The following is a 27,351-nucleotide window of genomic DNA, read 5'->3' on the forward strand; positions in this document are numbered from 1 at the left end:
TAGGTTTTATGATAATGGTCAAAATCACCAAGCTAATAATATGATTGTTGTTGATGATAGTTTTTCTGAGCATTGTTCAAAAGAATAGGAACACAAAGATAATCCCTTTACAGCTCAACAATATCAAATTTTATTTGAGATGTTCAAACAAAATGGCAATAGTGGTGTTGCCCAAATAAACCAAGTGGGATCCTTCTATGCAGATCCATATCACAAAGCTCTTAAGCAATCTTCAACGGGTAATACCATTTTAAATTCTGCAATTAAAAATGAATATTTTTGGATTCTTGATTCTGGAGCAACAGATCATGTATGCACTATTTTATCTGTTTTTACTGCCTATAGGAAAATCAAACCTATTCTTATTCATTTACCTAATGGAAATCATGTGTATGCTGATTATTCTGGAACTGTCATTTTCAATAGAAAGTTTTTTCTTAAAGATGTTTTGTATGTGCCTCAGTTTTCTTTCAATTTGATTTCTACTTCCAAACTTTGTCTACATCTGAACTGCCATTTGATCTTTTTCTCTACCCACTGTATTATACAGGATAACCTAACTCAAGAGAAGATTGGTTTAGTTAGTGCCAAAGCTTACTTGTACATGTTTAATTCTGCCATTTTTCTTTTTTCTGCCACGCTTAATATTGTTCCTTTTGTTCATTACATTCCTAAAGACTTTAATTTGTGGCACTATAGAGTGGGACATCTTTCTGATGAAAGATTACGTGTGTTGAGAACTCAATATCATTTTATTTCTTCTGGAAAAATACATTTGTGTGATATTTGCAATCATGCCAAACAAAAGAAACTCCCTTTTACTTTAAGCACTTCAAAAACTACAGTTGTGTTTGATCTTATACACATGGACATTTGGGGTCCTTGTTCTACAAATTCTATGCAAGGTTTCAGATATTTTTTTACTGTTGTAGATGACTTTTCTTGTTATACTTGGACTTTTCTCTTACATGCAAAATCTGAAGTTAGACAAAAGATTGTTAGTTTTATTGCCTATATTGAAAATCATTTTCATACTACTGCTAAAATCATTCGTACGGACAATGACCCTGAATTTTCTATGAAAGATTTCTTTTCTTCCAAAGGTATTATTCATCAAACAACATGCATTGAAACACCTGAACAGAATGACATAGTTGAACGCAAACACCAACACCTTTTAAATATCACTCGTGTTTTAATTTTTCCAGCTCATTTACCTTCTATTTTTTGGGATTTTGCTTTCAACATGCTACTTTCCTTATTAACTGCACTCCTACTCCGTTGCTGCAAAACATTGCCCCATATGAAAAACTATATGGTAAACCTTGTGACGTATCCAATTTACGTGTTTTTGGATGCCTTTGTTACTCTAGTACTTTACTAAACATAGAAAAAGTTAGATGATAGGTCTGTGCATGACATTTTTCTTGGATTTCCTGCTCTTACAAAGGGATATATTTTCTTAAATTTAAAATATCATCGTATTGAGATCTCAAGACACATAATCTTTTACGAAAATCATTTCCCATACATGTCGAAAAATGATAAAATGACAGTCCCAACAGTTTGTCTTTACCTATACCTTCAAATTATTATATCATTTATGATCTTTCTTTTGAATATGCAAATACTACACCTGAGGACACTACTCCACGTGAGGATATTTCTCCACATGAGGATATTACTCCACATGAGGATAATTCTCCGATTCAAACCATACCTGATGCACCACCTAAACGGTCTAGTAGACCACGACGACCACCCACGTACTTAGAAGATTTACATACTCAAATACCAAATGCAAGCAATGCAAGTTCTAAATACCCTATTCACAAGTTTCTTTCTTATTCAGCTTTATCATCTACTTTTAAAAACAGTGCTCTTTCTATATCCTCACACACGGAGACTCGAAATTATACTGAGGCTTCCAAGCACGCCTGTTGGAAGCAAGCGATGCAAAAAAGAGCTTGATGCTCTTACTACCAATCATACTTGGCAGCTCATCCCTCTTCCCGAAGGGAAAACAACCATAGGTTGTAGATGGGTCTACAAAATCAAACATAAGTCTGATGACACTCTTGATCGCTACAAAGCTCGCTTAATGGCCAAGGGTTATACTCAACTCGAAGGTCTTGATTTTATTGATACATTCGCTCCTGTCGCCAAACTTACTACCTTACGACTTTTTCTTGCGGTTGCTACTGCTAATGACTGGTATTTAAAGCAACTAGATGTCAATAACGCCTTTTTACATGGCAATCTACACGAAGACGTTTATATGCAACCACCACCTGACTTATCTATCCCTACACCTCAACATGTTTGCAAACTTCAGGAATCCCTTTATGGACTTCGCCAAGCTGGTAGGCAATGGTATGCTAAGTTATCATCTTTTCTCATTTTCCATAATTATATCTTATCATCTGCCGATCATTCCCTTTTTTGAAACAAGATAAAACCAAACTAACTGCTATCCTTGTCTATGCTGACGATCTTGTACTTACTGGCAACAATATCAAGGAAATCAATCACTGCATCAACAATTCAAGATCAAGAACCTTGGCGATCTCACATACTTTCTAGGACTTGAAGTTGCCCGAAACAGCAGTGGTTTACATCTCAGTCAACGTAAATATGTTTTGGATCTTCTCCCTGAGACATACATGTTAGATTATGCTTCAATGCCTACTCCAATGACCCACTCCTCTCGTTTGACATCTTCTGAAGGCATTCTCCTTTCTGAGAAAGACTCTTCTACATATCACCGTTTGATTGGCAAACTTATTTATCTCACTAACACAAGACCAAACATTGCTTTTAGTGTAAACAACCTCAACCAATTTCTCTCATTTCCAACTAAAGCTCATCAACAAGTTGTTTTTCGTATTCTCCACTATCTCAAAGGCAATCCAGGTTCTGGCATCTTCCTTCCCCGCAATAGCTCCATACACCTACGTGCCTACAATGGTTCAGACTGGGCTACCTGTCCTGACACCAGAAAATTTGGGAGAGTCTCTTATTTCGTGGAAATAAAAAAAAAACAGACTATCTCCGAGAGCTCGTCTGAGGCCGAGTACAGGGCACTTGCCACTACCACTTGTGAATTACAGTGGCTTACCTTCATTCTTCAAGATCTTGGAATTCCATACACTTAACCAGCCACGCTTTTTTGTGATAATCAATTCGCTATTCAAATAACTTCCAATCCAGTCTTTCATGAGCGTACCAAGCACATTGAAATCGACTGTCATATTGTCAGAGAAAAAGTCACTATTGGGCTTCTCAAATTACTTCTAATTTCATCTTCACTACAAATTGCCGACATCTTCACAAAACCTCTTGCTCTAGCTCTTTTTACTTAACTTAAATCCAAGTTGGGAATGCAAAATATCTACTCCCAGCTTGAAGGGATAAAGTGGGTAGTTATTTGGTTTGGATTGTTATACGGGTTGTTAGTTTCTGTTTATTTCTTTGGCCCATGTCTTTGGCCACTCAAAAGTTTAAAGTCAATAATACTTTTTCTTTTCTTCCTTAATAGTTATCTTTCTTTCTACGCATCTTCACTCTTAGGATTCATCAAGTCCCTTTTCTATTATTTCTGTTTTCTTTTAGGGTGTTAGAATTGTAGTGCCCCCATTTAGTCCAAAGTGCAAGTTCTTTTGTCTTCTACACAATGCTTTTACACTACTCTTTGGACTAAAGCTACAACACTTTCTACCATCTCCCCCAAGACGCATCTTCATTTCAGTTTTGTATTAATCGTGTTAGAAAAAAAAATCAAATTGTAAACTCATTCTCATTTCATCTTCCATTCAAAATTCATGGTTCCATTCGCAATTCGCCTTCCATTCACTCTTCGCACACCAGAATCAAGAGAGTATTCGATGACACTGTAAACTTAAATTTAAACGTTGTCACTTCCACCCTTTCACTCTTTCCCTATAATGACAAAAAACGCCTTTCACAATTTCTACCCTTTCAAATTTTAATTATTTTTTGTAATCACAGAAATACCCTCGACATGTCATGAATCTCAGCCACGTCAAATAATTTTTCTTTAATTTTACCCCGAAGGACTGAATTGTGATGAAATCACACTCTCCACCACCGCGTCATCACAAACCCTAGATGGATCTTCTGAAGCAAGAGCTTCTCAAGAAGCGCCAATCTCTGGCGCAAGACATCGGCGGCAAGAAATTCTTCAAGCGCTCCGAGATTCAACAAAAGGAAATCCAGAAACTCCGGGAGCAAGAGAAACGCGAATTGGAAGCCAAGTCGCAAAAACGCCAGACAACGTCCTCCGACGCTGCCACCGCCGCCCCCACCTCCTCGACCACTGCCTCCGCCTCATCTTCATCCGCCGCCGCCGCCGCCTGCACCTCCCTCACCGACGAACAAAACATCGACAATCTCGTCCTCCCGAAACCCGAGGTCATCCGTCGCCTCCGTTTCCTGAAGCAGCCGGTCACGCTATTCGGGGAGGACGACGATGCCAGGCGGGACCGCCTGAAGCACGTTCTCAAAGCTGGCGTGTTTGAGGTGGACAGCGACATGACCGAGGGGCAGACCAACGACTTCCTGCGCGACATCGCTGAGCTCCGGAAGCGCCAGAAGACCGGGATCATTGGCGAAAGGAAGCGCCAGAAGTCCGACGACGGCGCCGCAGAGGACCGCGAGGGTGGAGGTGGCGACGATGATTTGAGCGAGGGAGGCTCTAGTGGCGCCGATGCCGATAAAGATTTGAAGCGTATGAAAGCGAATTTTGAAGATCTGTGCGACGAGGATAAGATTCTGGTGTTTTTTAAGAAACTCCTGAACGAGTGGAAGCAGGAGTTGCACGAAAAGCCTGAGTCGGAGAAGCGCACGGCTAAGGGGAAGTCCATGGTTGCTACGTTTAAGCAGTGTGCGCGGTACTTGAATCCGCTGTTCAAGTTTTGTAGGAAGAAGGTGAGTTTTCTTGATCTTGTTTTTTTTATATGCTTTCCTTTGGATTTTGTTGAATGGTTGTGCGTGCGTTTTGACAACCCTTGTGTAATTGATATTGGTTTTGTGATTGGATGATATTGTTAACTGTTAAATGTTTGGCAGAATAACTCTACCAAATAGAACATTCTGAAGTATAATGCAATTTCAATGAAGAGAGACGGGAAAGTAAGCTGTTGTCATCATGTCTTCAGTGAAGTACATGCATGTCACCTAGGTGCAGGCGAGAGTGTGGTGGTATTTTATATTCTACTATGATTTTGGATTGGTAGGACTGGTAGGAGTGTAATGCCATTCTGAGAGTATGTGTGTGATTCTGCACAGTGGCAGTAGCGCTACAATGGAGTAGTGGCTCTAGGCTGCTATAGGATTCAAATAATGGCCCAAATAGCAGGTTGTTTTTGTGAGCTATGTTTTGGTTCTACCTTGGTATGGGTTTCAAAGCCCCAATTTTTCCTCTGAAACAAATTTAAGTTTTTATTTTGGGTGAAAATTCTGATTTCTCCGTATTTTCTATGGCCTCTTTAGCTCCAGAAACATAATAGGATTCGACACTCTTCTTCCTTGAGCGTTCCACACTTTTTCTTAAATTGGGTGCAGAGCATAATTCATCCTTATAAGCACTAGTTAGGTCATATTTATAGTGAGGGAGCCTATAGAGGCTGCAATTAGGCTGGCTAGGAGTAACTACAATTAAGATCTCTCTGTATCAGTTGCCCCTGTTTGATCTGTTCTCTCACGTCTTACAGAGTAATCTTTTTCCTGCATTCCATTCTTTCTTTTAATTTAGACTTCCTACTTCGGACACTGCTAATTTTGAACTAATTTATTATGTTCTTTTTCTATCAATTTAATTTAATTTCACCGTATTCTTTCATTTTTTGGACATCATCATATTACTGTCCAGCAAAATAATTTTGGAGATTTCGTGATGAATATGGCTGCTTGTGGTGCTGAGCAGTGCCAATAAACAGAGTTCATTACTTCTGAGCATTGACCAATCCCTTTATCTATCAGTTATAAGCGTATTTATGGATTTTACTGTATGTCTTTGGTAGCTTATGTTTTGTAGTTTTGGTGCATGTTTCGAAGGGCATTGGGTGTGATAAAAGGACCCAATCCTGGCTTCAGAAGAGCTTTGTTAGAATATGAGTGCTTATTGGACCCCATATCTATCCCCAAGGGCTTGAGAGAGCAAAACGTGCATGAGAATAGAATATGGTGACTTCCGGCTCTATTCACGGATTCCCAATGGCCCACACAACAATTCTGTTTGTCGATTCCATTTTGGGGCTAACATGTTTTGGAAGCAATATTGTTTGCGATTTTGCATAGTGCAAGTCGATAAAGCACCCAGTACTGACTGGGCGAGTGTAAGATATAATTGGCTTTCACTTTCCAATGTTTGTGTCCTTTCTAGAAGGATATAGATAGTAAGTGTCTCCTCCATTGGTTCTCCGTTGCTCTAGAGAATCAAAGGATTTACTGAGCATGGTTATAACCGTTGAATATTTAGCATATCTTTTGAAGGCTACGTTCCTTGTCTTACCAGTACATACTGTTTAAGTAATGGATATTGACTGAGCAGTAATCATAAAGTTTTATTGTTGACAAGGCATGTGTCAATTTTGCATATTTTCTGAAGCATTTAACTAATGGAAATGTATGCGGTGTGTTCTATTTTCAGGTTCTTCCTGATGACATTCGACAGGCACTGTTGGTGGTGGTTGAATGCTGTATGAAGCGAGATTATCTGGCTGCAATGGACCAGTATATCAAGCTTCAAGCTGGCCATCGGGAATGCACCCTGGCCTATTGGAGTCACTATGGTTGGTATTCATGAAAGATCTGCCCGTGAAAAGATCTACACTAACAGTGTTGCTCACATCATGAATGACGAAACCACTCGCAAGTACTTGCAATCCGTGAAGAGGTAAATGACATTTTGCCAACGGCGTTATCCGACATTACCGTCTAAAGCAGTGGAGTTTAACAGTTTGGCAAATGGCAGTGATTTACAGTCACTTCTAGCAGAAGAGAGATTTAGTGGGGTTAACCAGACATCTGAGGAGAGGTTTAGGATAATGCCTGCTCCAAGAGACAGCTAGTTCATCCATCTTTGCTGAAACGACATCATCATATGATGTATACTATCTATGTCCAATTGCTACTATCCTTCCTACGATCGGTTTGTTATGGCGAAAACATGTAAATATTCCGATGTTGTTTTAAATCAGCGAGCATCGCGGTTGGGCTTCATCCTCTTGGTTTTTCGGGCTCTGCTGCCTGAATCTCGTTTGCTTTGTCTGAAAGATTAATTAATTTATTTCGATAGCTATTTTGTAAAAATAGAGACTAAATTATACAGAAGTATTGCATAGAATAATTAAAATGTATCTTAATTATTTCTTTTCGAGCATCCGGTTTTTGAGTAACAAAAAAGAAAGACGGAGAAAATTTGTCGTTTTGTATAATATTTTAATACTAGTTTCTTTTTTTAAACAGCTGTCAGAAAGCACAGAAGATTGTAGGTGTATTAAAAAACAAAATAATGCCACATTCAGTTTTATATAATCTGTAGCTGTCAGAGTTTGATTAGGAGGTGCGTAACGAAGAAATAATTTTGATTGGGCATGGGTAGTAAACAAATGGGAGTGAAGTGACGTGGATTATATGTCATGTCGAAGGAGAGGAGAGTAAATAACAAAATAAAAAAACGTTGTCCGAGAAAGAACTAACAGAGGCGAGGAAAAGGTAATGTAATAAAAAAGAATTTAAAAATAATGGTTTTGAACAGATGGAGGGTTGTGAACCAATGGATGGTCCACGTGGCGCTAAGGCGACAGGCACCGGCACTGAAACGCATAGGATCTATCTGCGGTACATAGCCATAGGCACAGAATCAGAGAGGGTGAGGGTCGTGTGAATGTGAACAAACCAAACCAAACCACTCACTCACTCACTCTCTCTCACTCTTGCCGTGGGTATGGATTCCGTTGTCCTTCACAGTGTGAGTGCGTCATCAGCGTCATCGTCAATGGCGAAGCGTCCGTGTCCGTCGCAAAACCCTAGAGTGGAGAAGCTGAGCGATGTAGAGCGTCTTCTAGACGCGTTTCTTTCCCTCTCCGACCTCCCTTCTCTCTCCCTCGATCTCTCCTTCGAGAGGCTTCTACAATCGGCCCCCTCCGACTCCGATCTTATCGATCGCGCCCTCAAAATGGGTTCTCTCCTCCTTGACGCCGCCAAGCACTCTTCTCGGAAACGCGCTTCCAACCACAATTCCCTTGCCTGGCCCCTCCCTCCCGACCTCACCATCAAGGTCACTTTCGCTTCCCTCCCCTTCTTCTGGAGTTCCTTTTCCTTTTCTTATTATTTCAGTATGAATGTTACTACCTTTCCTCTGTTTCCCTTTCTGTAGATTCTTGTTTTGCCTTTCGTGTCGGTATGCTTATTAATTAAGTAGATGGATGTGTAGTTAAAGAGGGCTGATTTTTGTTATTTTCCCCCCTTCTCATAGTGAAGTTTTTTCTTTATATTATGCATGTGTAGTTTGAGAGTGCAAATGATTTTGCTGAATATAATTGGATCCGAGTTTTCTCAGTATCTGAATACGAGGATTATGCATAAAAAGTACATGCGGAGGAACATGCATCACGAGTTTATGGACTGCAGTTGCATTTTGCACAAACGATGGCTATACATGTTTCACCTGTTTTCATAGTATTTTTGAAGAAAGGCCAACATTTCAATTATTATTGGAAACTAATCATTGTTTTGTTGGAAAGACACCTTAATTCCGGTTACCCCTAATTCATCATAGTTGTGGTCTGTTTGGGGGCTGTGAATTGCAGCATATTTGCGGATGTGTTAATCTTTCATCGAGAGAATGGCTTAAAAGAGAGCTTATAAATTTTGGTCAGTCCTCATTTTACGAGCCGATTTATAGTGTTGAGTCCTAAGACCAATTTCTAAGAGTTTTAAATGTGTCCATGAAGTAATTGGTAAGTTCTTCCGAGTACTAATTTTGACTCCCATACACAGGTGTTCTCAATGCTAGATACCCAGAGCCTGTGCTATGCATCAGCTACTTGTTCAATGTTTAGCAAATGTGCTAAAGATCCTCTGTGCTATGCAAATCTTGATTTGACAACACTTGTTCCGAAGGTTAACAATGCAGTAGTTGCCACGATGATTCAGCGAGCTGGAAAGGCACTAAGGTTTGAAATGTTCTTTCCGTGCTATATATAGTTTTTGCTCCGGAGGGAACTTCATTTTACTGCCAATTGGTGCTTTTGGTGAATGCTTTGTGACAGTCCAAAATGAATCATGTACTGGACTGATCATTTTTCCTTACTGTACTTCACCTTTGCTCATATTGGTAAAAGGGGAAAAAAGGAAAGGGGAGGGGGGGCTATTTAGTTGCATATTGATTATTTGTTCGGTTGGTCTGGCTCACCTGGTTAGGTGCTTACATTTCATTAATGACTCATCTTTTATCAGCTCCTTTTAGAATTTGTGCAACTAGTTTCATCATTTTAAGTGAATATTACCATGTAAACTTTGTTAGCTTTCAACCAAAAATATTAACTGTTCTCATTATTTTACCTTGTGTTAATTTCTCGGTCCTGCATTACAATGTGATCTATCTTTTCTTTCGTTATTATATTCTCACATGTTATAATTCTGTTGATAAGGTCTCTTAAGCTTGGTGTTGTTCCTGGCGCTACTACTTCACTTGGATCTTGTCCACCATTTGTTTGTACCATCAGAAATGCTATTGTAGAAGTATCAAATTTTTCATGGAATGATAAGAGATCTCGACAGGGGAGGGAGTCATCCATTCTCACAAGATGCTGTTTAAGCCCTTTAAGCGGTGATGGTGGCACCCCAGGGTATTTTTTTTTTCATTGACTTATTAAATATTCAGTGTGTTTGGGTGATGTGTTTTAAATGGACTTCTATATTTTGTTTTTGTAGGGCTCTTTTAAGAAAGTTGCACTTGTATAATATTGAGAGAATGGATAATGCATCCCTTGGTGCAGCATTGTCAGCATGCCCATCTCTCCTTGATTTGGAAATTGTTGGGCTGTAAGTCTATTTACTTCAACTCTTGTTCTTTCCCTTCTTTTTGTTAAGCATTTTCTCTCTGCTAGTGGATAATGCATATGAGAATGTCATTGGTTAAAATGTGTTAAACATTAAGAAAATGTATCTCTTTTTCTATGATCAGTGAACTTCCATACAATCTGGTGTGGTACTATTTTAAAATCCATCTGCGATCTGCCATATTCAGGCTGGGTATTCTGGTTGAATTCAACCAGGAGTAGAATGAAAAATGATTAGAAGACAGTGAGACATACTGTCAGTAGACCTTTGAAGTGATCTAGAGGTAGATAGTGATACACTATGAATAGTTCTAATGTCGGTCATGCTGTGTGAGCAAGTCATTTCCACATGAGCAGTGTGTCAAAAGTTCAAAAAAATTCTGAGGTTTTGTCTGCATTTTCCAATTGTCTGTCAATACTTTGGGCAATGGCAGAGGACTATATGAGCCTGATAAAGCCTTGTTCAATCAAATGAGATGAAATACAGATCATGTGAATATGGCCCATTCAATTTTGGACTGATTTTCTCTTTGGCCGTGCAACATTATGGTCCATGCAAAGCTTGATGTTATCCTTGTAGCAGTGTAGTGCAACATTAACTTGGTGTTAATTATGCTTAAACTCATCCAAAATTGAGTCTCTTGTAGCAGAGTCTGGAGAGCTGGTTTAGATGTCCATGTTCGAGGGAAATGTACTCCCTATAAAAAGCAAGGCTGGTTCCCTTCCATACAAGTCTTTAAAGGGCGTCATTTTTGTTGAACCCACAGTCATTCCATTTGAATGATTGGGGCCACTTCTTATACCTTGTGAAATACCTCAAAAATCCAAACCTCTGTTTACCTCCTTGTGCAGGCTAAGCAAGCATAGCTTTTATTGAGTTTAGTTTCAAATCGTTTGAATAACTTTTAATAGAAAGGCCTCAGCAAGATTTGGTCCCTGTTTGATATAATGGAACTAGGGAACACTTGGTGCTTTACTATTTCAGATATAAAAATGTGGGCTGTCTTCATAGATGAGAAAGGATGACCTAAAGCCTAAACTGGGTATATTTGGGAAGTCTACACTCCATGCTAAGGTGTTATCCTTCCACTTTTTGGCCTTGGATTGATCATTGATGAAATCCATGGTGACTTCCCTCTACATTTGGGTCTGAATAAGCAATGGTTTGGTGCAGAAGACTGGCGGGGTACTGATTTTGATTCTTATTTCTCTTGTGTATTTCACATTTGACTATAAACTGCTGGAATCTTTCTTCATTCATTCCAATTAAATCATCCCAGATATTCTCTTACATGTTTGATTTCTGAACAGACTTAACTGTCCTCTTAATCCTATGGCTGATTTGTGAATTCTGATAGCAGGCTAGGAGTTCTAGCAGAAGTCCTTGGAATAACTAATCTGTCCTTTATAAAATAGCCTGCCATCTTCAAAGCATAACCTGGATGAGGTTTGGGGTCGTGCAATCAGTTCTCTTATGAACTGATGCAAACCGGAATTAGTCGGAACTTCTTCTTTACTTGCTCCCATTCAATTATGAAATGGTACTAGTAGAAGTCGTGTTCCATAAAAGTGCATCAGCTATCTGGTTGTCATTTCATGATAATAGTGGATTTCAAAACTAAAAAACCTAAGGTTTTGGAGGACCATGTGTGTTGGTCTGGACACATTAATGTCTGTTAGAAATTTTAAAATCCTTCAGTATGTAAGGATGATGAAGATGAAGTGCCTGCTCCATGAGATAATATTACTACTTCTAGAATGCAATCACTTTTCATGTACTGAATCCAGTGAGCTTTTTTGTTATAATGCTTCTCTTGTACCTTGATGCATGCATCCATCTCCACAATTATGTCTGTTAGAGATCCCACATTGATTAGATATATGATCAAATCATAGCATATAAGTGTGTATAAACCTCATCCTGCAAGCTAGTTGGTTTTGTAAGGTTGAGTTAGGTCTAAATCTACTTTCTAAGATGATATCATAGCCTATATTAGTAAGGTTTATTAGGCCTATTAGATCACTTGCTATCGGGACCACCCACAAATATCTAACTCCAAGACATTTCCAGTTCTTGGTGATATGGGGGGTCTACTAGAGATATGACCAAATTATAGGTATATAAGTGGTATAAATCTCACTTTTCAAGCCAATTTTCTAGTGTTGATTTATGCCTAAATCTACTTTTTAAGATTTTATTTTAATGCCTTGTGCCTCGAGGCCAATCAAAATTTCACTTTTTTTTTTTCCAATAATTCTGTAAAGGAATTTACTATTCTCCCATAATTCCTCATCAATTTTCTGTATTACTCCTAGAGTCCCAAAAATCACATGAACCTTTTGAAAGTCCTTAAACATGAAGATTATGAAACTCAAATTAATTTCTTATGATCTGGAATATGCACTATTTTAAATTCCATCTGCCATAGTTAGGATGGGAATACTTTCTGCTGTAAGTTTGACTACAAACATGGTAGATTTTATTGTTTTAAACTCTGGTGTGAACATGTGATTAGCATTTAATGTGTATCTGTGTCTGTCTTCTTTTTTTCACTATTTCATTTAAAGTAGAAGATCATTTCTAAATAGTGTTTGTTGATGGTCCTTTTCTTTCCTTCTTTTTTCCTGATATGCTAGCCATGTTGAGCTGAGACAAACACTAATGTCAGTAAGTGCAAACTGCCACTTGATAGAGCGTTTGTTTTTTGAGTCTTCTAAAACAGGTAACTCACTTTCTCAGCTAATGTTACCTTTTAGGGCTTTTAATATCTCTACTTATCTCTTTTTGATTTTCAGGTAGAGATGACAGCTTGAAAGCACAAACCTGTTTTGAGCTAGTAAACAATTGTCCTCATCTAACTTCTTTATCCCTTAGAGGGTTTAAACTACATGATTGCAAAGTTCGCGTATTGGTCAAGGTATGTTTTCATGAAAGTTGCAATTTTCAATGTACTATGTTTCAGATTCTTATTTTAGCATATTTTACACTTTGCAGTATGCACCCACTTGCTCTTGTTACTCCAGTGAATTTTTTTATTCATTTTATTCATTAAAAGATTCAAGTTTAATTCTATCTTCTATATTCAGTTTCTGCATTTTACTTTAGTTGGAAATTGTAAACTTGACTCCTTTTTATATATTTTTTTATTGTCTGCACCTTTTACACCCAAAAACTGTCTTGTGCTCAAGTTAGAGGCATTTGTGTGAACTTTTGCAGCCTGTAACGTATCTTTTATCATGGAGAGTTGAGATATGTGGATGTTTTATAATGTGTATGAGCTTAAATCTATTTATTTCATTGTGATTATCAATTACTGGTGGGAAAATTTGATTTTCTGAATAATAATTTTGCAATATTATGCGCTACATATTGGTGGTTATTGTGATACCTACAGAGGATTATATTAATATTCCATTTATGTGTGATTGGAAGCTACCATTTTGTTTTGGAGTTTGGACAATTAGATAGCATTATCCTAACTTTTCCTTTTCATCAAAGTAAAAGAAAAGCCGCATGTTCTCATAGTTATTAATTCTAAACTAAATGTGCAGGGATTTAGGAAACTGAAATATTGTGACTTTTCAACATCCTATTCAATCACTGGTAACTTCTTAAGGTCAGTTGTTTCTAACAAGGCTTTGCAAGAGCCTTTACATTCTGTCCATCTAGTGGGATTGATTAAAAAATACTAAAACCTATTTTTTCAGAAACCTTGGAAGCTGCAATGGGGGAAATTTACTTGAGGTCTTAATTTTAAGGGATTGCATGCATCTCAAAGAGGTAATGTCTCTAATACATTTATACCTTTTTCTCTTTTCACTCAGTTACCTCTGAAACATTAATACTTCATGTGCAGATGGAAGTCGCGAGGCTGTTGACTGCAATTCTTGCTGGAGATTTCAAATTTCTTGTACATCTTGTGGGTATATAGATATATTTTACCTTGCTATAAAATAAGTGATGTTTCAGCTTGACTCTCAATTTTGATTCTTGTTGTCACTTTTACCTTTAAACAGGACATATCAAATAGGGAAGGTTTAGCATCTGAGGCTGACTGGTATCACAGGTGCTACAACTCTAGGTAATGGTTATCACATATGATGAGTTTCTTGAATTACTTTGACTTTTTAAATGACTTATTTTTCTTCTCTATTTATTTACAAATTTGGGGTTGGATAGTATTATGCCTATAAAACAGGTTTTGGAAACGAGGCCTGATATGTGTCTGGTGGCTGAATATCCATCAGCAGAAGGAAGGTTAGAGTTTTCAGTTTGTGTATTTTTGGGTTCTGGTGCCCTTAATTTATTGCAGGTGGAGGGATTTTCTTATTTCATTCTATAATGGTCACCAATTGTGTTTCCTGATTGTCTCGCAGTTATATGGAGACATTTGATGCTGATATGAACAGTGAGATAAGTCTGCCCTCACAATTGAGTAGCCACACGTCAGATGGATCAGTTTTTATGAGTACATCTGAAAGCAGCTACAATAGTGATCAAGGAAGTGGCAATGAGGATGGTCAAGATGCCAACTACGTGATATACGAGGAAAGCTCAGATGAGATTGACTTTTTGTCCCTCTAGGAAATCCTCGTTGTTAGGCATCATTTAAGAAGGACAACAATCTAGTGAACTTGGTACTCTCTCTCTCTCTCTCTCTCCCTGTAGTTGCGGGTGCACCTGTGTGTTGGCGTAGGGTAGGGTGGGTTACAAGGGTGTGTTATGCATACAGGCAAACGTTATAGGTGCCTTGAGTACATTGGTGCAGAAAACAAAACTGGATAGTATTTATTGATATAATAAATACAAAAATCGTTTAATTCTTGTTTTTTGAAGGAATTGGAAATATTTAATTGGGGGTGATAAATGCTCTCTCTCTAGTGTCCTCAAGATACTTGCTTTTACCCTTTAATTTAATAGAAGCACTTACAAGGGTAGATTGGCTTGCTTTAGGTTTTAACATTCCACAACTATGCACTTTGAACAACTATGAAAGCTTACGCAGAATGATCTTTTGGTGACTGTCATGGTTGACACGTGACAAGTTTTGTTGTCTACTACTAGTATTCCCATATTGGAAATTAGAGATACCTAATAATTTGTGTCTACAAAAGGATTTGTTTCAATTTGATGCTTGGAAGTTAGTGCCTGTTTGTTTCCTTCTAAATTCAATTTTTGTTGGACCCATTTTATTAGCTTTGTCCGCCTCTTGGCGTTTCCTAACGGCGATTTGAATTTATGGACTAGGGGAGCTGTAGGGGAAGAACGATACCACAGGATGTGGGTGTCAACGATGGATCCTGGATTTTTCGACTTCCATCTTGTCCTTCTCCCTAATTGATGTTCTTCATTGTGGAATTTTCAATCTGGAGGACAATTGGAGGCTGGTTGTTATTTTAAAGTTGGCCTTTGTTTCCATATTTGCAATATTGTCAAAATATTGCTGTTTCATCGCGCAGGCTCCCCAAAAAAAAGAGAGGTTATTTTTCCTCGGCACCAATCCATGTAATGCTGGCATTTATTTTTGGTTCTAATGCAGAAGAGGTCTTCAATTATGTATTTTGTACCCCTTTTAGTCAATTCGCAAATAAAATTAAGTAAACACTTCTTTGTTTACTTTCTATTAGTAATGGGTAATAGGAGATGGGCAGGTCACAGATCACTCTGTGATGAATGAACATGGCCAGTTGATCAAACACATTCCTATTCATGAGGGGTGACATCCTTGAAAAAATGTATAACTCGCACGCAGAGTGCAGTACACAAATTATGGAATTGATGTAATATTCTTCCCTGCTCGCTCCTAAACATGGAAAAATTATTGCAAGTTCCTATGGAGCTATATACCTGGGGGAAATATTTACTGTAATGTAATGAAATTGATCTCTTATCTCATGACTTTCGAATGATTCGCATTGCAATATTTTGGTTTGGCGTGAGATAATTGAACCCTTTGGGTTTTTACAAAACAAGATGTAATTTTTAGTAGAGTTTCTTTTACATATTTCTGTAGGGTATATGTTCCTGCTACTTTATACTTTACTTATGTACCTCAATTTAAAATTGTACAATCTGAATAAAAAATTGCTTCTAAATTGTGTACAAGCATGTGACCTGTTTTCTCACTCCTCCCTCGTCTCTTTCATATTGGTCTACCTTCTTATTTCCTCGCGAGTGCCTTTCAGTTTGCCTCCTTGATTACCCTGCATTGAAATTCCAATGAAAGAAAAACACCCCTAAAAGAAACGATCATTCTCTGTCATGGATGATGCAAAATGCAAAAAAAAAGAGTAAAACCCATAACTCAGCCATTGAGTGCCAAAGGTTCAAGCTTTCCCTTCATAGAAATGAGTGTGTATTTAATAGGTTTTGGGAAACAACAGTAGATACTATACTACTTATTTCTAAGCAGTTTGGAATCAAGGAATAAAACGTGGGAGAAAAGACGCGGTCTGAGTCATACCAAGCGGTCAGTTTTACTCTCACTTTGGACCATTTAATTTGGTTTGGTTTGGTTTGGGATAAAAAAAGCGTATAACTTTTATGGAAAATAATCAGAAATATATTCACTATCACTGTTTTTACTGACACATGAGACATTTAGTTAATAAAAGGGCATATCTATTTTTTACTTCCGGATAAAAGTAAAAAATGACTTTTAGAATGTAAAATATTTTTAAATAAAAAAAATTCACATTGTATACTTTGGAAATCTAAAATGACTTCTAAATGTACAACTCGAAATATTTTTGGATTAGACAATACAAAAAAAATACATTTTTAACATTCAAATTGCATAATAAAAAAAACAAAATGAAAATTTTCATATTTGTAAGGTTGTAAAAGAAAAAGTATGAGCTGCAAAATAAAAATCCTAAACTTTCTCCACTTAACTCCAACCCTTCCTACAAGAAAAACCATATCCTAAAAGAAGAAAAAATGTAATTTCAATTTCTTCTGAAAAAAAGGCCTAATTAGAGGATGTTTAAATTCAAAAGATGATTTTTTTAGACTTTTACAAATTGATTTATGAAAGTTTCTGAATCATTGTAGTTATAGTTTGTTGGTTGAGCAAAAGTTTATATATTTTATAGGAGTATTAAGTGAGAAATTTTGATGGTAAGTATTTTATTGCACAAACAAACGTCATGATGATAAGTGCTCACAGAGTTAAGAATATAGAATAGGATTGTGAATAAGTATTTATAGATCTCTTAGACGACAACTTTTGGATTGGTAGTATGATTATCATTTATTGCTTCATAAATAGTCGATCAGTAAAGGCTCGTTGAGTAGAACGTTTTATTCATAATTGTTATTGATGATAATGAAAGCTCAATTATGGAATGTACATAGTTATCTAAGTTTTTTGACATTCTCAGCCTTGTGACGGGTAGGTATAATATGTAATTATTAGAAAAAAAATAAAATGGACAATATCAACTTAAGTATATTTTAAATACTAAAAAATTACAATATAATATAAGTGTCTAATTGCAAATAAAATGTGGACGAAGATAATGCTTTGGAATATGATTAATTGAATTGCAAAACAAAATGTGATTGATAAAATATATATTGAAATATTAATAAAATATCTCCTGTAACATGGAATGGAGGAGGAATGGAGGAGGGGTGCCAAGGACATGGAATGTAGCCAATTTGCGATTTTATTATAGTTAGTTGTGTTTCATCTGAAGTTTTTTCTTTTGCATACATTTCTCAGAAACTAAATATTGTGTTATTTTTGTTGCAAAATAAAGAAGAAGTATCATTCTGATCTGTGTTATGCTAAGGTGGGCATTCGTACCAAAACCATGGTAGGATTTTCACCCACCATGGTGTCGAGCAGAGTCTCGGCCCAAAAAATCATGGACTGGTTTTCACCCTCCATGGTGCCAATCTAAAAGGTTCGATCCAATACCAAAACCATGGTAGGGTTTTCACCCACCATGGTGTCGAGTAGAGTCTCAGCCCAAAAAATCATGGACTGGTTTTCACCCTCAATGTTGCCGACTTAAAAGGTTCGGTCCAATACCAAAACCATGATAGGGTTTTCACCCTCCATGGTGTTGAGCGGAGTCTCGACCCAAAAAACCATGGACTGGTGTTCACCTTCCATGGTGCCGATTTAAAAAGATCGTTCTAATACCAAAACCATGATAGGGTTTTCACCCACCATGGTGTTGAGCAGAGTCTCGACCCAAAAAACCATGGACTGGTTTTCACCCTCCATGGTGCCGACTTAAAAAGATCGGTCCAATACCAAAACCATGGTAGGGTTTTCACCCACCATGGTGTCGAGCAGAGTCTTGGCCCAAAAAATCATGGACTGGTTTTCACCCTTCATGATGCCGACTTAAAAAGGACAGGTAAATTATGACTAAAATGTTTTCAGTTAGACAGTATCAAGTTTATAATTAATTAGACATAGTCAGCAATAGGATGACCAATACTTAACTTACGTAAGAAAAGTTCAAATAGTAGAGATAGTAGTTAAAGGCAACAATGTAAATAACATAGTGGGCATAACAATTATAGTTGTTAAAACAACAAAATAGGACTACAAATTTAAGTTAAAGTTAAAAAGCAAAATACTTAAGAGATCGGTCAGAGTCATGCAGAAGTCTGGAGAGGTTCTTCTTCATCAACAAGTTGCTCGTCAACCACGCTTTTGAATGGGTCCATAGGAGAAGTGATAATTTGAATAATAGCCAGTAGGAGGACGACACGTGGATCTGGGAAGGTGAAACGGTCAGATTATGGGACGCAAGACATAACGCATTTAATGAGGGGTTGTGGAAAAGGCACAAGCTCGAAGGCCGATAGTGAAAGGGATCTACAATAGCCTTCTTTGCTTGCGCATAAGGCTACATGTTGGGTTATGGGCCTGGGCCGATCCTTTATTAAGTGTGAAGGAGGCCGATCTAAATATAGCGGGTGTAGTCCAACCTGGCGATCGAGTACAATTTGAAGCCAGTAGTAGCCTTATCTGCTTGCACATAAGGCTGGGGGCATGTTGGGTTATGGGCCTGGACCGACCCACCATCAATAAGGCAGGAATCCGATCTACATGAAGGAAGTTTCTTCCTGCACCCCTACATTTTTCTTCTTGCACCCCCACAAAGTTATGCAGAGATCAAACTATCCCTATTATTTTTTAAAAATCCTAAAATGCACTTGAACTGTATTTAATTTTTTGCATTCTGGATTATGAAATCTGGAAAAATTTTGGATTGGCACTTTCAGTAAAATTTCGGATCCACCAATCCATAATTCAAAATATACATTTCACATTGAAAAATCCATCATTCAAAAAAAACATTCTGGATCCACTAATCCGTAACAAAAATATGCATTCTGGATCAGAAATCTATAATTAAAAAAAGCATTCCGGATCCACCAATCCGAAACAAAATTAGGCTTCCGAATTCAGTAATCTAGAAATCAATAATTTATGCAAAATTTGCTTCCATAACACTTCCTCATCCGAAAAAAAAAATGATTCAGTTCCAGATTGATGAATCCATAGCACACTCCCGATTTTCAGTAACCACAGTGTCCTTTTTCAAATAAAAGGTCAAGGCCAGTTTCAAAATTTAGAAAATTGTGAGGGTGCAGGAAGAAAAACATAGGGGTGCAGGAAGAAGAAGCCCTACATGAATAATACAATGGAAATAGCGTGAAACATGAGATCTTGATTAATTAGCATTAACCAACATTAATCAGGTAGTAAAGAGAAAATCATAATGACAGACACGAGGTTAAGACTGACTCCATATATACTAGGTAAAACCTCACAGATAGGGAGATCTCAATTTAAGTTAAGAGCACACTTGTTCTTTATTACCTTGAATGTTTTGGGTTTAGGTCGTCTATTAGTCGGTCTATAACCGATTTTAAAAAGGAACACATGATTTCTTACTCATCAAATGAATGAGTTTGTTTTGATACATTGGGAGACAACCAATTATTTTATAAAGACTCATTAAACACTAAATTTACTTATTCAAAAGCAAAGTTTATTTTTTAGTTGAGAAATAAACTTCTGATAAATTTTAAAAACATATTTTCAAGTAACAATTTTAATCTAACTTCTTACACTTGTAAATTCTTGTTATTAATCTTACTAAAATGGCTGAAGAGAGTGAATTCATTGACGTGGCTTGTGTTTTTCAACCTTGTACTTAGTTTTCAGTGAACTTTTTATTTATTTTAATCGGCGTTTAAGCGAGGATTAATTAAGGTAGGTGATTTTGATAGCTCTAACTTGTAAAATATGTTTTAACACATCTTTCTGGCATAATTGATTTAGTTATAAATTTGATTAAAAACCACAAAATTAGTATCTGTTAAGTAAAATTATGTAAAAATAAAATAGTATGGGTAGTATTTTCCGAGAAAAAAGAAGAAGAAAGTGAATAAATTCAGAAATTCAATGTCCTTTTATTACAGGGTTTGCAGTTGCAGAAAGAAAGTAGTAACTGTTGTGAGTAATTTTAAAACGATGATAGCACTCGTGTCGGTGTTGCCGTATCCACTCTCCAATCGATTATCCACACAAACCCAAAATCCCAATTCGCATAACCGTTTTCCTTCTTCCTTCTCTTTCCTCACATCCTTCCCCAACAAAACCATCGTCTTTGGCGTCAATCCCAGCGACTCCAAAGACCCATCTTTCTTCGACGAAAATGGCGCCGTCAACGACATGGAGGGTTACCTCAACCACCTCTCCCTCGAATACGACTCTGTTTGGGACACCAAACCCTCTTGGTTGGTTACCTTCCCCAATTATTTCAATAAAATGTCTTTTTAATCCCTATTTTGTACATTGATATTGGACTTTGAAAGCATAATTTAACATTTTTTTTGGTGTTTAGTGACACTTCGTTATTGGTGGTTGATTGCTTATCCTTTTTGATATTTTGTTTAGGTGTCAACCCTGGACAATTGCGCTCACTGGTGTAGCATTCATTGCCATTAGTTGGTTAATTTTGAATTCTCTGTTAGTCACTTCGCTTGTATCGTCGCTAATATTTGCATGGTGGTACATTTTTCTCTATTCTTATCCCAAGGTTTGTCAGCATTCTGTTATCTATGTTACATTTTTTAATCTTTTTCTTTTGTTTTTCATGACATGGTTCTTTGTTTGCTTTTTGCGGTCCAGGGTATAAAATTAAGAGAGAACACATGATTGACCATGTTTTTCTACAAGCATTTATCAGGGATAAAAATAAGACAAAAAAGATTGAATGATTTTTTCTATAATTATGGAGAAATCAATTTTAGCTTTTCTTTTTATTTTCTTTCCCTAAGTGTGTCTGAAGAAATTCGTCTAGACTTTACATTAGCTTGACATCAGGTGAAGTTTTGTGAATCTCTGGCAAGGGATACTGCACACTTTTTTTTATCTTAAACAAGTAAAGGAAGTTAATATAATATATGAAAGGTATTCACTGTACTATTTTTCATACACTTGAAAGGAATTAGTGTATGATAAAAAAAATTAAAAGGCTTGTGACATCTCACAAAACTTCTAAAAGTGCCTATATAATTTGCCAAAAGTTCTTTGCCTGTTAGGGGGGGAACATGTGGTTAGTGTTTGAGTCTGAGCTTATGAATCTTCGATTCAGTGGGATTTTGAGATTACCCTAATGTTTTTCTTTTGTTGATGGAACATGCGTAGTGATTAAAATTTCATGTCGTTTTACCCCCTCATAGATACCTGCCAGATTTTAGTCACAGGCGTTCAGCGTGCTTAGGGAATGAAGCATCAAGTTTGGTTTATGTAGTGATTTGTTCAGGTCTTGTTTCTTTAATAACAACTGATGTTGATATTGTTCATGTGTGTTTCTCGAAACTAGAGATAATGATATAGATATATTACCAAGAAATGAACATGTGTGGATGAGTTTTTCTACAAATTTCTTCTAGAAAAGAAAAATAAGAAAAAAAATTGCGAGTAATTTTGTCTAAGCTAAAATTAATTTTTGCATGAACTAATTTAAAGAAGGTTTCTTATCATCCAAACACTCTGCATGTTCTACATGGCATTAGCGTTTGCATTTGAGAAAGTTATGTGGAGTGTGGAGGTTCTACTGTGTTTACATTCAGTACTCCCTTTTATTTCAGAAGTTATATTCATCTCTTTTTGTATTTGATTATCATTACACTTAAAAGTTACTGTATGTGAAGTAGAGGAGTGATTATTAAAGTTGCTTAAATATGCAACTACAGGTTGTTTAAGCTTAAAAAATTCAAATTTTCAAGTCAAAATGAGGGTTCTCTTGTGTGTGAGTTGAGAAATAAAATAGAACTCTGATAATAACAAAAACAAGTAAAGAATTCAATTGAGTTCTTAATTGGAAATTAGTATCTCTAAATTCTATATGATAACAAGACATCTATTAAAAGAGAATTAAGAATCTAGATTGAATTTTTGTATTGAAAATACTCTGGCTTTTCAAATGAGAACAACGTGAAGTAAGTAGGGCTAAACCTCATGAGGCTAGTGTAATTTTCAAATGCTTTTGCAGTAATTTTCAGTAAGATTAATGTAATATTTCTTGTTTGTTTTTAGGCATATTCAGAGATGATTGCTGAGCGCAGAGAAAGAGTTACTAATGGTGTTGAAGACACATTTGGTCAAAGGAAGAATCAGTGATTAGTATTATTCTTACCCGAGTTGTATTCATCTTTTACGCCTCCTTTCCTTGCTCTGTGCCTCTGCTTGTATTTGTATATTCAATTACTGAATAGTACACGTTGTGGTTTAGGCTTCATTCGTATTACTGCCAATTGACTTGGAGATAACAGGGTAATGTACAAGTCTTGAACTAACACTCTGTATAATAAATATTTGACCTTGTCTTCTTACACTGGACGCGCATGCGTTATGATTTGGTTAAATTTGAGAATTGTTCCCTCAATCTGAAAATATCTTTCTGTCAGAACTAAGAAGCATTTATCTTTACAAAAGCTTCGGTCAGAGGTACGAAACATTAGTTATTGTTAAAAAAAAATGTGTTGTTAGCTTATGTATTGTACCAAAAGTCGTCCAGAATTTATTCAGATTTAGAAGAGGGATAAAGACGGATAATTCACCAAAAAAAACTTTCGTAAGATTTTATTCATCTGATGAAAAGTTAAAAGCGAAAGAAGTGGGAAGGACTTTTCATTGGGAAAACATAGTCAAACAATTTGTTGCAGAGTCCACCATCATGAACGTTCAAGTATCATGCCATCAATAAAGTCGAAGGCAAAATAATTTCCAAGTCATTTCTTTTTTCCAGGAGCAGTACTCGGGGAAACTAGTTGAAAATTACCAACACAAAGAACATTGAGATTAAAGTTGTCCCTTTGTACATCAAAAGGAGAAGTTTTAAGCAAAATAAATGGAGTTTGCAAACAGGTCTTTTAAGACACTCACCCTATAGTACTTAACCATCAGAATTTGGAGTGAAAAAAATAAGTTTGGCAAATTGGGTATGAATAGAAAAAGATTCTCAAAAGGTTGATGGAAACTTGGCCATTTTCTTCCGGGTTGTGAGAGTTAAGCTATCAGAAAGAACTTAGTCTTGTTCAAAAGGTCAAATCTTGTGCTATTGTTTTGGGGTGGTTGTTGAAAATGGAAATCAAAATCAAAATCAAACATTTGAAGCCCGAGCTTAAAGTTAAACGTCAGAACTGAAAGTCCATCACAGGAGTCAAAATCATGATATTGTTTCTGGGTGATCGTTGAAAATGGAAAACATTTGAAGCTTAGGTTTCAAGTTAATCAAAGTTTATATACCGTGTTTGTTATTTTTCTTACAAACTGAAATTCCTCGACAGTGATACCACCAAAAAGGTTTTGTTCCACGCACCTTTCAGCTCTTATTAAACCATATATTTAATGACTAATTTCAGCAAGAAACAGATTCAGAGATTTAGAAACCGAAGGAGGTATTCCAGAAGTTCTAATGGAAGGAACATGGAGGACTAGTGGTATATACAGGCAATTGAATTAAATAGAAGAAGAAAAAGAGAAAGTACTAAGGCAAAAAAAGACGAGTTTGAGTTTCATGTACTTTGATCACATGATTGCTGAAAACTGTGTGGCTGGCAATACCAGTTTAGCAAGAATAAGATTTAATAACTCCTATATTGACTACTCATTTCTCCAAGCATACAAAATGAGAGAGAATCCAAGACCTTGCAACTGGGAATCCCTGAACTGCTGAGAGTAAGCCCATGTGAGAACAGAAGGATCAGAAACAGATTGGCTTGCGAACATCTTCTCAGTTGAAATGCAAGTTTGGAACATAAACACTGCATTTCCCATGGCATTTCCAAAGAGCCAATTATGTACATCCCAAAACACTTCCACTGGTAGGCCATCCACCAAAATAGTGTGATTGCCCCGGAACTTCCACTTGAGTTGCTTCACCTGCATCACTGTCTTGCTATCAATTCGGATCACAAGGCATGGATCATTAGGCCCAAGTGTGTCACACTCAATTCTCACATCATGAACTTGGCCCTTGTCGCAAAACTGAGCCCTTGCACCATAAAACTTCTTGCCAAAAACGTGCTCTCTCTTTGCAATAAAAACGGCTTCAGAGTGAGCACAAGCATAGTCACTATCAATCTTCTTGCATGCCTCCTTTTTCAGATCCCCAAGGAGTAAGACCATCTCTTGGTTGAACACAACAAGCAAGTAAAATCCCTCCAATGGTTCTGGCCCGGAACCAAATTTTGCACAGCTCAAGTCCCAAAGTATATCGATTTTGTTTGATTCAACCTCCAAATTCTTTGACCCTTTTCTTTTTGAGAACAACCATGGCTTTATATCAACCTTGCAGAGGCAACTATTACCCAACTCATCTATTCCCACACTCAAGCCTTGTCCCATCAAATATTTGGTCCAAGAGACAGTAATCAAGCATGAACGGCCTCCTAACTTACACTGATAGACACAAGTAACAGCATTTTGAGCTCCCCTTGTGGTACTTGAATAGGAGGAATCTACAACCTGAACACCATTTTCTCCAAAGCAAGAAGGAAACTCCTTCATGGCAGCAGCAGCTAATTATCTGAACTTGTTTCCTGAAATCTGTTTTTTGTCACTTTATGAGCTGGAAAATTTCATGGCCTAAATTCTTCAAGATCAGCTAAAAAACTCTTCATTTTTCATCTGATTCAGTATTTGTTTAGAATAGGATTGCAGAAGAGGAGGGAGAGAGAGAGACAGAGAGAGATTTGCTTTAGCTGTTAATTGTATGCTGAAATCCTAAAGTAGAAGCTGATTTGAGAAATGGAAGGAACGGAAAGGAAGGCTAAGTAAAAGAGAATTTGCTTTTAGCACATGGGGTAACAAGGAAAGAGAAGGAATGGATAAAGCATAAAAGCCTGGAATAGAATAAATAGAGTTTTACACCAAAAATAAAAAAAATAGAGAGTTGGTCAAAGCATGAAGTGTGGCATCTGGGTATGTATCTGCTTAAGAGTCTGGTTTTTGTTTTATACAAGCTCTCTCTCAATCTCTTCTAAATAAAAAAACATATAATGATGCCAACTCAATTTTTCAAAATTATAATTATGTCCCTGCTGAGAAGCAGTGACAATATTCAAAGTGTTTAAAATAATTGCCATAAAATAAAATGATTGAAATCATTAGCAATAAACGTAATATTTAAGAATGATATTCTATGTATCACTTCGAAGTGTCTGTGAGCTGGTATAATTAGAGTGAGTATGAAAAGGACGAGACTAATTTAATTAAATGATAAAATACATAAATATGAAATGATATATTCAAGCAAGAAAATAAAAATATTTAATATTTAATAATTTTTCCATTCTTATTAAAAAAAAAATCTAAACTATCAAACCATTTGGCAATGAGCAATTGAGTTTTTGAATATTTAGGAAAAGTTTATTCAAAGTAACAGAAGACACTCACAGTGGGTAGTCATCATATTTTTGTAAAGTTACAAGAAAAAAAAATATCAACTTTGTTTCTAGTCCTCAACAATTATTTTGATGAAGGACTTTTTGTTATGGGAATACCATATATGAGGATAAAATAAACATTTAATGGTATTCTCTAGAAAAAAAAAAAGAAAAAAGAGAGGAGAATGAGTAAATACAGTGTATTTCGAGATGAAGATAAGGGAAGTGAAAGGTATTAATTAAGTGGGCACCTTCTCAATTGAACCATTAATTGAGCACTAAGTATTCATCTCCAGAGTCCACTATCCAACCCCCAAAACGTGGCTTTTTTTTCCACAATTAGTGGGATCATCTCTGTTTAGACATCCAAAATTGATTTTTGACTTATTATGATCTCATAATCTTAGGAATTTAGACAAGTAATTTTAACATGGTGTTTCCTTTTTTTCTTTTAGTTACTTATACAATTTTTTGTGATTTTTTATTGTATATGTGTCCCTCTTATATTTTATAATTATTTATTATCTGAATTTTATTTTTATGTTTTGTATTTTTTATAGTGCTTATCATATCGGATTATTAATAATATATATTTTTCTTTTTTAATATTAAAATAATTATAATTAATCATTTCAAAATGTTCCTCTCTAGATCACAGTTTGATTAAAACATTTATCCAATTTCAATCCTTTAAGTATGCTTCCAACCTTTAGTGAACACTTTTACGGAACAAAGATCGAAAATTGTGAGAGTTGTTGAAGATCCCACATCGATTAGAGATTAGAGCATTTCATAAGTGGATGCAAACCTCAATCTCATGAGTCAGTTTTATGGGGTTGAGTTAGGCTTAAAATCTACTTATTAATATAATATCAGAGCCATTTCGAGAGCCATTTCGAGTCTATCCTAGCGAGTGTTTGTGTTGGGCCTATTGTGCTACCCGCTATCGAGCCGCTATCTGACCACCTATAATATATAGTCCCGCGCATGAGTTGACAGTCTCAACGTGAGAGGGGTGTGTTGGAGATCCCACATCGATGAGCCGATTTTATGGGATTGAGTTAGACTTAAAACTCACTTCTTAATAAGAGTGTCTACGGAAAGACTATGATGCCTAATATATTTATACTAGTTTTATTAATTCTTATTGTGTGGATTGTGCTCTAAGTTTTAATGACGAGACAACCTTGTGTTTTTAGCTTAATACACTAATACACTCATTTAAGTGAATAATATTGATTAGATTGTTAATCTAACGTTGTTATGTGTGTGTGGTACCACTCTCAAGCCTCTAAATTTAAACAAACCATTGTTGGTTCACTAAGGAGG

The 27,351-nt window shown here is 36.4% G+C and overlaps 4 protein-coding genes across 5 annotated transcripts; 3 read left to right on the forward strand and 1 right to left on the reverse strand.

The window, feature by feature from the left end:
- The first annotated feature begins 4,043 nt into the window (after nt 1–4,043).
- On the forward strand, nt 4,044–7,402 carry LOC137814224 (uncharacterized). Its single transcript, XM_068616824.1, is given in 3 exon segments — nt 4,044–4,947; nt 6,671–6,760; nt 6,762–7,402. Coding segments are annotated over 3 exon segments (1,239 nt in total). The 5' UTR covers nt 4,044–4,128; the 3' UTR covers nt 7,092–7,402.
- Nucleotides 7,403–7,800: 398 nt separating this feature from the next.
- On the forward strand, nt 7,801–15,984 carry LOC137814223 (F-box protein At4g02733-like). 2 transcript variants are annotated; one of them, XM_068616822.1, is made up of 13 exons: nt 7,801–8,302; nt 9,025–9,200; nt 9,678–9,875; nt 9,961–10,071; nt 12,726–12,811; nt 12,885–13,006; nt 13,641–13,705; nt 13,797–13,869; nt 13,946–14,008; nt 14,106–14,170; nt 14,269–14,346; nt 14,466–14,726; nt 15,337–15,984. In XM_068616822.1, exons 1-12 carry the CDS (start codon nt 7,970–7,972, stop codon nt 14,671–14,673), a joined length of 1,578 nt encoding a protein of 525 aa, XP_068472923.1. In that variant the 5' UTR covers nt 7,801–7,969; the 3' UTR covers nt 14,674–14,726; nt 15,337–15,984. The 2 variants fall into 2 exon arrangements, with proteins under 2 accessions (XP_068472923.1, XP_068472924.1); XM_068616823.1 differs by having other exon boundaries at nt 7,865–8,302; nt 15,348–15,984.
- A 4,469-nt stretch (nt 15,985–20,453) lies between these two features.
- LOC137814226 (uncharacterized) lies at nt 20,454–22,965 on the forward strand. Its single transcript, XM_068616826.1, has 3 exons — nt 20,454–20,862; nt 21,023–21,164; nt 22,670–22,965. Exons 1-3 carry the CDS (start codon nt 20,528–20,530, stop codon nt 22,751–22,753), a joined length of 561 nt encoding a protein of 186 aa, XP_068472927.1. The 5' UTR covers nt 20,454–20,527; the 3' UTR covers nt 22,754–22,965.
- Nucleotides 22,966–24,123: 1,158 nt separating this feature from the next.
- Nucleotides 24,124–25,558, reverse strand: LOC137814225 (uncharacterized). Its single transcript, XM_068616825.1, has one exon. It carries the CDS (start codon nt 25,142–25,144, stop codon nt 24,239–24,241), a length of 906 nt encoding a protein of 301 aa, XP_068472926.1. The 5' UTR covers nt 25,145–25,558; the 3' UTR covers nt 24,124–24,238.
- Between the last annotated feature and the right edge of the window lie 1,793 nt (nt 25,559–27,351).

The sequence above is a fragment of the Phaseolus vulgaris genome, chromosome 1, assembly GCF_000499845.2.
Source record: "Phaseolus vulgaris cultivar G19833 chromosome 1, P. vulgaris v2.0, whole genome shotgun sequence".
NCBI lineage: Eukaryota > Viridiplantae > Streptophyta > Magnoliopsida > Fabales > Fabaceae > Phaseolus > Phaseolus vulgaris.

What these genes read in the sequence shown, in the direction of transcription:
- LOC137814223 (XM_068616822.1), top strand. Translation starts at nt 7,970, where the DNA reads ATGGATTCCGTTGTCCTTCACAGTGTGAGTGCGTCATCAGCGTCATCG. An exon ending in CTCCCGACCTCACCATCAAG is followed by an intron (nt 8,303 to 9,024) that starts GTCACTTTCGCT and finishes TCCCATACACAG; the next exon opens with GTGTTCTCAATGCTAGATAC. An exon ending in TTTTGAGTCTTCTAAAACAG is followed by an intron (nt 12,812 to 12,884) that starts GTAACTCACTTT and finishes TTTGATTTTCAG; the next exon opens with GTAGAGATGACAGCTTGAAA.
- LOC137814226 (XM_068616826.1), top strand. Translation starts at nt 20,528, where the DNA reads ATGTCCTTTTATTACAGGGTTTGCAGTTGCAGAAAGAAAGTAGTAACT. An exon ending in TGGGACACCAAACCCTCTTG is followed by an intron (nt 20,863 to 21,022) that starts GTTGGTTACCTT and finishes TATTTTGTTTAG; the next exon opens with GTGTCAACCCTGGACAATTG. An exon ending in TTCTCTATTCTTATCCCAAG is followed by an intron (nt 21,165 to 22,669) that starts GTTTGTCAGCAT and finishes GTTTGTTTTTAG; the next exon opens with GCATATTCAGAGATGATTGC.
- LOC137814225 (XM_068616825.1), bottom strand. Translation starts at nt 25,144, where the DNA reads ATGAAGGAGTTTCCTTCTTGCTTTGGAGAAAATGGTGTTCAGGTTGTA.